Consider the following 12,402-nt stretch of genomic DNA (forward strand, 5'->3'; position numbering starts at 1 on the left):
ATGCCATATTTAAACCCCCCCCCTCTGAAGAACAGTATCTGTCAATGTGTAATATATTGCTTACTATCTGAAAATATGTAACATATTTCTGTTATATTTCCTGTGAGTACAGCTATCTAGTAAACTGATTTCCTCCCCAGCCACCCCCAGCCCCAGCGCTGAATGGATGTTAACACAGTTTGTTTAAATAACAAGAGGTACCTGAAATGTGCATTTTGTGTATATACACATTTCTTTCTTTTTGAAATGTGTATATATCTTTATGATAAAACAGGTGCTATAAGAATTACCTCCAAGTGACCTAATCAGTTCATTCCACTGATTGGTCAAGTTGAATTTCCCTCCTTGAAAACAATCCCATCTCCCTTAGAAAATCCTGTTTACCAATAGAAGAGTATATATGTAGCTCAGGGTTGAACTGTAGAGTCCTTGGGGTTCTCTGAGATTGGCTGTTTTCTTGCAGATGTTTCATTACCTGGCTAGGTAACATCTTCAGTGCTAGAAGAGAGTAGGGTTTGCTCTCTATATACAGTAGCTTGCCCTGTCAATGTTGGGGGTGGGGGTGTTGTTTTTATTTTGGTAGGTCCTAGATTAGGACTACTAAAGAAAAAAAACAATAGTTTCTAGATTAGAACTACCAAAGAGAAAACAGTAGCTTCTAGATTAGGACTACCAAAGAAAAAACAGTAGTTCCTAGATTAATACTACCAAAGAAAAAACATTAGTTTTTAGATTATAACTACAAAAGAAAAAACATCACCCTCTCCAGTACTGACAGGGCAAGCTACTGTATATAAACAGAGAGGAAACTTTACTCCCTTCTAGCACTGAAGGTGTTACCTAGCCTGGTAATGAAATGTCTGCAAGAAAACAACCAAGCTCAGGGAAGCCCTAGGACTCTAAAATCCTGTTTGGTGAATCACTTTGTCAGTATTTTCAAAGGTTAAGGTCCTTGATAAATTAGGTATTTAGTTTGGTAAGCTTTAGTTAGCAGTGCTTTAGTTTAGTTTTATTTGATTTCAGTTGAAACTAACTACTTCTGATTTCTCTCTGCTTTATTCTTTAGTAAATATAGCAAATTGAAAGTGAGTTGAAATTGTTCACCTGATTCTTAAGGAATACTCTGAAAAAGGAGCTGGTCTTTCTCTGATGGTGCAGTTCTTAGGCCAGGATTATTCCTCATTCAGGCTGAGGTTTAGTAATTGTTGGAAATTACACAGGTAGGTGGCATTATATATATATCTGTTCTTTTAGAGTTGAAGGTGAAGAACCCTCTGGGCTGTCACTATTCTCTTTGGAGATTGAGGACACTATGATAATTGAGCATCATCCATTCAGACATCTTTTGCTTTAATCATTCAACAAGCACATTTGAAAAACTAGTGTTAAAACATTCTTCTGCATTGGCTAGATTCAAATTTGCAAGCAATATTCTATTGAGAAATTAAGACTTTAAAAATTCTAATAAAACTCAATCAGATCTGTATCTTCTGGGTTAATGTGCATATAGGAATGTGTGCCTATACAAACTTATCTAGTGGTTTGTATAATTTATGAATATCTGATATTGTTTTTCTTCGCTCAGGATTTTTGAAAATGCATCTAAAATATGAAATTAAATGTAAATTTTAACGTGAGACACAAATTAATGGAATGGAACAGGTTGGTAAAAGCAATATATGTAAAAGTGACATGAATTAGAAATAGATTCTTTTGTCTACTCAACCCACCTTCCCCCAAAGTATACACGCAATAATGGTTACTTTGAAGAGTCCTGTGACTCTGTTGGAGAGAAGAAATCAACTTTCACCCATTTGAAAAAGAAAAGCAGTCCACAATCATGCAAGCATCTAAACCGTATTTCAGTAATTTACTAAATCTTTGTCAGTAGAAATATTTTTCATGCCCAAATCTCTGTCGTTTCTTCTTTTTGGGTTCACTGCTGAAGATTTAGAAAGCAGCTGAAAAAATAATTCCTTCCATTTAGACATTCTGCCACATCTAATTTAAACCAGGATGAATGGGACAGAAATTAAGAACTAGGGCCCAGCAAAGATGATGGTGGTGGTGATGATGATGATTGATTAAATTTATATGCCACCCAACTCCTAGTGATTCTGAGTGGTTTACAAATTGTTAAAAACATTTAAAACAAGAAAACACACAAAGCAAAAAAAAAAAAAAAAGCAAAGATGGCAGAAATAAAGAACCAGGATGGGAACAAAGAAAAGGGGATTCAATCACACTTGCCAAAGGCCTAGGCAAAGAGCCAGTCTTCAGGAGCCTTCGATATACCAGTAGGGTGGGGACCATTTGAATCTCAGGGGAATCTCATTCCAGAGGGTAGGCACTCCTACAGAGACGGCATACCTCTGGGGTCCCAATAGATGGCATTGTTTAATTGAAGGAACTTGGAGTGTGCTAATCCTGCCATATCAGATCAGCTGGGCAGATACTTTGGGAGACAGGCGGTCCCTCAAGTAACCAGGCCTTATGCCATGTAGGACTTTATAGGTAGTGACCAGCACCTCGAATTGTACCCAGACGCAAACTGACAACCAATGCAGCTTGCAAAGCAGAAGTGTTACATGGGCATACTGAGGCATGCCCTTCACTGCCCACACCACTGCAATCTGGACCAGATGAAGATAGAAGTCATAGGCCCCTAACATATCCCCTCCTAAGCATCCTTCCTTCTTTCTCACAGTCAGACTCTTAAGCACTGTTGCTAGAATAATTTTTAGTTAAAATTCCCAACCGTTGTTTAAAAATGGGTGGCCAAGGTGTTTGTGACAAAATCCTTATGATTTTTTCCCAAGAGGAAAAAGAGAAGGAAACCCTTGACACCGCTTTTCATTGTGCAAATGTTTAGTCCCATTTGGCAACATTTGGACCTTTTTGTCCTGCTTCAATAGCATTTGGTCCTATTTCTTGGTTTTCTGGATCTGAAAGGTTGGCCTTAAATGGCTGACCAGTCAACACATGTTATACCAGGTAGGTCAAAGTACTGAAGCAATGTGTGTGTGAATTTCAAAGGCTAATTGTAAATAATAAATTATTTTTCTTCATTTAAAGCTTGCAATTTTGTCCTCAGTTGCCATGGAGATCTGAAGTGTTAGATATGATGCTTTGAGAATACAACATTTTCATCTTCTAGCTTCCTTGCTTCATTCTCCCTCTTTTCTTTTAAAATATATCATCTGTAAAAATGTCCTGATTTCTTCTCTTTAGGAATACACTAACAAACTGGTAACAAGACCTTTTTTTTTTAACCTGGTATGGTGGGTGAACATATCTTCTCTTCTTCTATTCTTCCCCCATCTCCTGGTATTATAATTATACTGGTTCAGTGCACACACATCAAGCTTTAAATATCAAGGACTCTTGGTTGAAAAAAGAATTACTTACAAATCTGAGTCATGCTGCTCCTACAGTTTTTAATGAAGGAGTAGGAGATATGTAATATATTCAGAACTCACAGAGAATATGTTAAATTCATACCGACAGTACTATTGAGTAGGAAGAGAATATACCACTGTGAGTTCCAATCTGACACGGCAGAATGATACTACAAAAACAAGGAGCAGAAGAATGGGAAGACCAAAGCTTCAGGGTGGTCTGGGAAAAACTGGAGAAGTCTTTTAAGAAAATATCTGAGTAGGGTCAGGCTTGGTTAGTACTTGGCTGAGAGACCTTGGCAACATTCCATGGTTGCAGGCTACACTGAAAAGTTAAATATGTCTGGAAGAAAGCAATGGGAAACCATTTTTGTACTGTTGCCAAGAAAATTACATGGATGTTGGTCCCACAGGAATCTTTCCTGAATCAGCATATTTAATATAAAAAGGGCAGTTACCGAAGATGGAGTCACAGACTGACTAGCTATGTAAGTGATGAAATTCTCTATTAAGCAAGTGGTTGAAGAGTAAAAGTATTGGGTTTGTTTTTTTTAAAGACACCAGCGCAGATGCTGTCTTTTCAGCAGCTGCAGAGACAGCACTGAAGCAGCAAAAACGGATGCTGCATCTCCATTCTAGAGGCAAATGCATCTAATCAAGGTCTGTTTGCTATGGAAAGAGGTGCAAGATACCAGACAGAAAGAGTGAAACTCCTAAATGAACACCATGCCCTTTCTTTCTGCAAAAAACCCCCCACTACAATAGCAGAATGGTGGTCATAGAGATCAGCTCCACCATCTTCCTTGTTAAAGATTGCTACCAATTCTCCAGTAATCCTTTTGTGTCTAGAACTACCTCGCAAGAAAGAGGTCGCAAAGAGTGGCTATTTGTGGCCACTCTTCTCTTTTTCTTCAAAACTTCTCTGAAAAGTCAGCTTTTCTGGGAAGCCTTTGGTTAAATAATCTTTAATGCACCTTCCCCAGAGACACCATTAAAGCTCCCTCCCTGCTTTTTCCTTCCACTTCACCCCAATTTAAATCCAACATCAGTTGAGCCACTGCATGCATCTGACAAAGTGGGCTGTAGTTCACAACAGGTTATGCCTTTTAATAAAATATATTCATCTGAAAAGGTGCTACCAGACTCCTTCAGACTTTTGGCCTCCCCAGAGAAGTGATAGTAGTATAGTTCAGAGATACAGCTTATGTTTTCTTTACAGAAGATTCCTGGTCAACCCAGTTAAAAAGGATTTAAATAGTACATGATGCAAACTTAGTTTGAGGCTGCCAAGCAGCTGCCAACCAAAATAGACAACGTTGGGCTGATGGACAAATGGCCTGATCTGATATTGTATTTGGGCTATCGTATCTAGGATGAGTTAGAGTTTTCTGCAAAACTCTATATTAACATTGATTTTTGCAGCCCAGATCTGGTAGTCCTAAATATATTCTAAACAAATTATTTACTGAACTGAATCTGCACTTGACTATGTTTATCCTGCTTATTTTTCTTCTTGTCCTCTAATGCATTGTCTACCATTGGTGACATTTAGATTGCAATTTAGAATTTTTGAGTACCTGCTTGTTTCCTCTTCTGTCTCTGGTTACTTTACAGTTTACATTAATGGTGCTTTACAAATAAGATACCATTATTGTGTAAAAATAAGTCAACAAAGCAGAATAATTCAATCCCAAATATTTAATATCCCAAGGAATTTTGTAGAGGTCAGGCGGTTTGATGATGGTGATGTAGTCCTGGTGTCACTGAAAAAGATCATGGACTGGCATTGGCTGAGTTGGTTTGATATAAGGCTAAGATTTCTGGCTTGCCAAAATCCAGAAAAGCACCAGACAGCAGCAAAGAGGAACAGATTAATCTAACTCTGCTGCATATTATGCTTCTCTGAATCTTTGAAGCTCAGATACAGTGGCCCTAGTCTGGTCTAAACCTTTTTTGCTGTTACCTCAGTGGCTCAGTTTGCAGAGAGAACAAAGCATATACTGTAGAAGCTAATGCAACAATCTCATCAGAAAGTCAAAAGAAGAAGAGTAGAAGAATATCAAGACAAGTTAGAAAGAAAAGAACCACAGGAAGGAAGTATATGGCCAGAAACTGTAGTGAATAGAACTATTGCAATTCACATATAGATTTAAGAAATCAGATATATTATGAATTGGAGATCTCTAAAACACAACATCAATATTATATTTCTAATAACTTACCATCTGCTTTGCTGCCCTCCTCCATCAAAAGCTTTGCAATATTGAGAAATCCTTTGGCTGAAGCTAAGTGAAGAGGCCTGTCTCCAACTTCTCCACTCACGTTCACATCAGCACCAAATTTCAACAAGAGTCGGGTTACCTGACAATATTTTATAAGTCAGCATGGCATTTGAAAGCTATATTTACATTTTCTATGAAATCAAAAGAAAATGTATTATTACATGCCTTAGTATTAGGGACTGTTCTTTCTTGTAACATCAAAACGATGTTATACTGCATTTAACAGTTATCATGAGAATCAAGATTGGTAGTCTTGACTTATAATGAAATTGCATGTTGGCAGACTATTTAATACAGGTGGAGTCCCCATTCCTTTAAAAAAAATGACACAGTAAGAGCTGGCAACAGCTTATTAGTTTACTTACTGATCTAAATAGTAAAATAAAATCAACTGCCCAGAAATTAGCTATACTTTACATTCTAAAGCCAAAACTCTTATCATAAAAGCACCATATGCATTTTAGCATAATTTCACCAACTGTGACTATTTGTTCCAAAGCAACTTATACCAAAACAAAGTAAATCAGCCTCAAAGTCCTACACATAAAGATCTTTCTAATGTAACTGGATGAGTTGAATTATATAAATCACAAAGAGAAGCATTCCAGAAAAGCAAACATTGCACATACCGTTACTGTAACTGAATGCATGATTAGATTCTTTTCAGCTGCCTGTTTTGTAGGTTTCACTTTTCAGATTACTTCTGGATGGTTCTCTGTTTTTATCTAGGTAGCATTTCAGCACCACAGGAAATATACAGTGCCTAAAGAACTTGTCTGTATAGTCAAGCAAGATCCCAAGGTTCCTGGGTGTTATTAAATACCATATTCTTCTTCTAGCATGAATGCATATCACAGAGAGTCAAACATCATCAGCAGCAAGAACAATGAGCAGTGGCCCTCACTTACTATCCACGCTCTATTGTTCTGAATGGCACTATTGATTAGGACTCCATAACAATGGAAGCAAGGGGTAGGGTGCCCACCTACTGACTGAGAGAACAAGATTATTCTAAGCAGCCATTTGTGACAGCATTTTAGGAGTTATGAGTGGGATCCAATCTCAGAACTTCAGGGCCTGGGTCCCAGCATCTCTTGAGCTATTGCAAGAAAGGTTGAAATTGCTTATTTCAAATGAAATTTATTTCAAATGCATGTGTGGGGTAAACCCATGGCCATGTCACTTTCTTAAACACGCTGCACGTAAAAGTCCCCATCTACGACCAAACAGTGACAACTTTTGCGATACCTGTTCATGACCATAATATGCTGCAATGTGTAAAGGGGTGAAAAAAACTGCATCTTGAACATTAACATAAGCACCATGTTGTAGAAGTATATCAACAGCCTAGGAGGAAATGGAAAGGGAAATACTTTAGTTAGAATAACTAAATAATTGTGTTTGTGTAATGTTACTTTTGGAATGCTGTATATGTGTGCATGTGTGAGTGTGTGTTAAATGAATGTTCTGTATCACACCATACAGTAAATACATTTTTTTTTTAGCTTAAGAGGAAAGTTTTTATAAGTTTCTTAAAGCACAGAGGGATCTTTATCTTGCATTCTCACATTCATTGAGAAGGCCAATATTCACTCAGGATAGTGCTAAACTATGCATCATTGCTTGTTAAAAATGATAAAAAACAAGGTATAAATGAGACTTTTCTGGAATATTTGCTGAAAAGTAACATACTTCTTATACTGAAAGATGAAGAATATTTTATAACCAACTGCCAGTGCAACTCATAAAACACTAGTTTTAAATAGGTCCATTAATTTCACATCAACTTAAATGTTCAGAATGTTCACTGGATTGTACATAAAATAGAATATAATGTGGGCTTCAAGAACTCTAATTCCTGTACTCCAAGACAAGTGGTTTGATCCTACATCTTTTTGAAACACTGTAAATAAAATTCCCCATTTATGATCAAACTTGGCATAGCAAAGTCTTCAACTGCAGTTAAGTAAGTTTAATTGAAATAACTTCAGATTCATGGCATGCACCAAAGGAGGTCCCAGTCTGCTCACCTTCACTGCACATCACAGTCCTTCCCAGCCTGGAAGTACTTTGGCCATCTGAAGAGGAAGACTCTTCTCAGCCTTGTCCCATAGCATGAGCTTAACAAGATAAAACTCAGAGGGCTCAGAAGCAAAACAAAGTGAACCAATATGGTTGCTTCTCTTTGTCTCACTCTCAAAAGTGAGGAGACCATGTTGTTTCACAAAGTAGCTTTCAGAGGTTGCTTTGTTTGAATCTTTGTTGAAGCAAAGCATTCCTTCAAACCTTCACATAACCCCAATAGCTGATCATGTAGAGCTGATCATGTGGAGGTTGGAAACTACTTTATGTCCTTATCAGGAGATGCTTCTGCTATGACATCAGCAAACAAGTGTCATCCATCAGAACTGCACACTTGTCTTCAGTAAGATGCCTTCTCAAATATTTGAGCTAGAACTACTTGAGCTGAAAATTGATACTTTCAGGTTTTCAACTCACATGGAATCTTTCTTATATATACAAACACTTTCCACTGCAGACAACCTTGCTGGGCTTGTGGTGATCAGCAATTCAGTACCATCACCAGAATGACTTGGAGAAAGTGAAGCCATTCAATTCTCCTCACATGTTAGATTCTATAGTCATGTATCACCTGAAGAAGACTTGCCTTTCCAACAAATTCATTTGGTTTCACATTGCAATTTTATGTATATACTTCTCTTTATAAGGTTATTCCAAGTTGCGTAGTTTAGCTGAGAACTCACAGAATCGCTAACGCTGCTCCTTTCTCAGTCATGAAATGCTTGGTAAGAACTACCTTCTAGCCACAGGCTTATATGAATTTGAAACTATTGGGGTAGGCAGTGGGTTTAGGATGAACAAGGTATTGCCTGTATTACTTGATTTGAAGGTTTCAGAATATCAGGGTATCCTCTGCCAAGGGATTAAGTGATTTGCTTGAATGTAATAGGCTTTGTATGGCTTTTTCCATTACAGGATAATATTGTAGGTTTCATCTACAAATGAAGAAAGCTTCTTGGAAGCTCTGGTTGATATATCCATAAATATGGTTATAATTTAAAGGGATGAGGCAAAGGAGCAGAGGTATTTGCGAATCTTTGTTAGTGAAACAAACCTGAAGTGAGCTTCCTCAGCAATATCAAAATTCCTTTCAACAATTAGTGAACAAACATAGCAAGACAGCCAAACACAAATCTTAATTTTAAGACAATATTTAAAAATTAGTTATACATACACACACACACACACACACACACAACCCCAATTATTTTTTCAACTATAAGATCCATACTGTAAAATGGTACCAAAAACAAATAAGAGTAAACATGCAATTAAGAAGGCCGTAAAGATATTTGTGATGCAATTAAGGTATCGGAGGATGCAGAGGATACAGTTCAGAAGTTTTCTCTACAAAGCTTAGAAAGAGCTTCTATTTGCAAGATGAACTAAGCAGAATATATTTGTTATGCAATGACATGTGAAGATAGCCAAGTACTAAGTGTTAACTTTCCCCTTTTTTTGGAATAAAATGATAGTGATTATATACAACAAGAACATAGTTGTAAAATCAACTAACATTAAATTGTAAAATCCGATTCCTAAAGACCCCTGGCCCCCATAGATTCATATTTTCATCATGTCTGAAAGATAAAATTATACATAAGAGTTAAAAACCCTTCTGATATTGTTATTGTCCCACAAATCTATTCTTTATTCTTCTGTTCAGTACCTGGGGCTTAATTCATTCGCTCATACACATTCTATAGCTTGTCAGTCCTATCAGCAACATTGACTTCCACTGTCCTGGGATCTCAGTGTCTCTGATTGCTCTGGGCTAATAATGCAAGCTAATGATCATGCAACAAGAACCCTCTTTGCCTTTTCCTTCTAGCATCCTGTACCCTGCCACCTACCTTAGATCTTCTCTAGAGAATTCCCAACCTTCCAGACCAAATTTAGAATATGGTCAGTGAGTATGAAGGGCCTGTTCTGCTGGCAGATCTTTTTTTCATTAATGAACAAACAAAACCCCATCTACTTCACGCCTCCATTAAGATGGCATACTCCACTGACTCCACATGTTTAGGCACACAAAATGTTAGCAGGATTTAAGTTCTTGGATATTTAATTATTGAGAGACTATGTTTCTCAAACTACAACTCTTATAGTAATAATAGGCAACCTGGTGTCCTCCAGATGTTTGAGCTTCAGTTCCCATGAGCCCTAACCAGTATGGCCCTCAGCCAATAGCAAAAGATTATGGCTTTTGCAGCCCAAACATCTGAAGGGCATCAGATTGCCTACTCTTGCACTCTATTTACTTATACAAGCAGACTGTATCTCCTAGAGCAGGGGTTCCCAAACCAGCGTGCCCGCACCCCTAGGGAGTGCGAGATGGAATTTCAGGGGGTACGACAATTTTATGCACTGAGTTAAAAGGTTATTTTTTTAAGTTCAATTTGTTCACCTGCATTAGAAATTAGACTTCTTCATCTTCAGATGTGATATTACTTTTGTAGGGGGTGCAAACATTAATCAAACATTTCCTAGGGGTATGGGGCATAGAAAAGGTTGGGAACCACTATCCTAGAGCAATATCTTAGAAGGCACCTAGCTACTGAAACCATTGCTGATTCCCTTTTAAGTCCTGCATAAAATCTTACAAAGTCAGTACATCCCATATTGTTTGCATAAACATCTCAATATACTGATCTGCTTTATTTTTTTCCCCATGTAGTAAGGAACATAGAATGCAAACTGGTCTCCTCCTTAGGTCAATTCACTCATAGGCTATACCCACCTTTCTATGTCTGGGTCCTGTCTGATATATACATATTACAGCATAAGGGCATTGGGGATGAGGAAATAACCTTGATGAAGGTATACAGGGACAAGCAAAGAAAAATAAAAAATTACTCAGTCCTTGGAAAATAGAAGGCCTGAGAAACAAACTCAAAATAACCCCACCTGAGTCTGTTTGGTATAAGAGGGAATAGAGGGAAACTGTCAGACTTTCAAGATTCTGTTATTATATGACTGAGTGGCTTTGGGTTTGGGGGCCTTCTGTATCTGGGGATTTGTCATCTTTGGTGATGAATGGGGTTGCACTGCCCCAAACAGACCTTGTGTGCAATCTGGGGGTTCTTCTGGGTTAACGACTCCTACTCAAAGAGCAGGTGGCAGTTGTGGCCAGGAGGACATTTACACAGCTTCATATTGTGCACCAGTTGAGCCCATTACTGGATCGGGAGGCTCTACTCTCAGTCACTCATGCCCAGTCTCCTCCTGAATGGACTACTGTAACATGCTCTACATGGGGTTGCCTTTGAAGAGTATCTGGAAATTTCAGCTGGTGCATGGGACAAGGTTATTTGAGGAACCGCCTCTCCTCAGTTACATCTACCTGTCCCATCAGGTCTGGTGGGAGATGCATGTTATGGGTCCGCTCAGCCGGGGAATTTTGTTGGGTGGGACCTAGGAGGAGAGACTTTTCTGTTGTGGCCCCACCCTGTGGAACATCACTCCCCCCAAGGTGAAGCTGGCCACAACCCTGTTGGCCTTCTGGAAGGCCCTCAGAACATGGTTCTGTCATCTGGCCTGTGGATCCCTTGATAGAGTGAAGCCAGCTAGATGGATATATGATAGCTGATTCAATACTGTTTTGTATGCTTTTCTGTCATTTTGTGTTTCATTTTTTTATTTTTTTAATTTAAATTGGTTGCTTTCAATGGTTTTTATATATTGGATTGTTTTATTATGTATGCTGCCCAAAATCACTGTGTCAGATGGGTGATTATACAAATGTGATAAATAAAAAAAATAAAAATAAAATACATATCCAACAGGAATAAATAGTATTCCTGTAATCCTTATGCTGTCTCTTTCCTGACTTGTCCTAAACTGAAGGTCTAACAAAGACTGTGACATGGCTGAAGTCTATTATTTATTTGGAAAATAATCTAAATACATGACAGCATGCTCTAGCCAACATTAGCATATTAGCACTCTCATTTCTATTTATTTATTTAGACTGGTCTTTAAACCCAAAAACTGTGACTTGGCAAAGCCTCTTTTTTTGCTTTTTATTGGGCCTTCGAGTCAGTGTTGACTCCTGGTGACTGCCTTGGCAAGTCCTTCCAGTTTTCTTGGCAAGATTTCAGAAGTGGTTTGCCATTGCCTGCTTCCTAAGGCTGAGAGAGAGTGACTGGCCTAAGATCATCCAGCTGGCTTGGTGCCTAAGGCAGCACTAGGTCACAATCTCCTGGTTTCTGGCTTGGGGTCTTAACCACTACACTTCTGACTCTCAGAAGCCTATTATTTATTTGGAAAAAAATCTAAATAAATGACAGCTTGATCTAGCCAAAATTAGAAATTTAAATTTCACTTTGATTTGTCCCACTGCAATCAGTGGGACTCTAAAATGTTCCCTTTTGGCTAGATCACTCTCTCATTTCTATTTATTTATTTAGACTGGTCCTTAAGCACAGTTTAATATCTAAAATTGCTCTGAAACAAAAAGGTTACTCATAATGGGACTATCACATTAATTGGGACCTCTGAAACTAGCTACATTTCAGTTTCTCTTCTCCTAACCAATTTATTTTATTAGCAATATAACCTTTGCCTCTTCTTTATTCCTGCTTTGTTAAATCACTCCACAGAAAATGATATCAATAGTGTTTGAATCAAATTAAGTCCAA

General features: G+C 38.0%; 1 protein-coding gene across 3 annotated transcripts in view; it reads right to left on the reverse strand.

The window, feature by feature from the left end:
• LOC103062694 (serine/threonine-protein kinase TNNI3K) overlaps window positions 1–12,402 on the reverse strand; it is a 234,248-nt gene that overhangs the window by 149,223 nt on the left and 72,623 nt on the right. For all 3 annotated transcript variants that reach the window (XM_088154191.1, XM_088154189.1, XM_088154188.1), the window contains 2 exons: window positions 6,929–7,027; window positions 5,621–5,759 (listed from right to left, as the gene is read on the reverse strand). In XM_088154191.1, coding sequence (XP_088010317.1) covers window positions 5,621–5,759; window positions 6,929–7,027 — 238 coding nt within the window. The remainder of the gene's footprint in view (window positions 1–5,620; window positions 5,760–6,928; window positions 7,028–12,402) is intronic.

This window comes from Python bivittatus, unplaced genomic scaffold, assembly GCF_059951505.1.
Source record: "Python bivittatus isolate LINGU-HERP-01145 unplaced genomic scaffold, Pbiv_v1 ctg000700_np1212, whole genome shotgun sequence".
NCBI lineage: Eukaryota > Metazoa > Chordata > Lepidosauria > Squamata > Pythonidae > Python > Python bivittatus.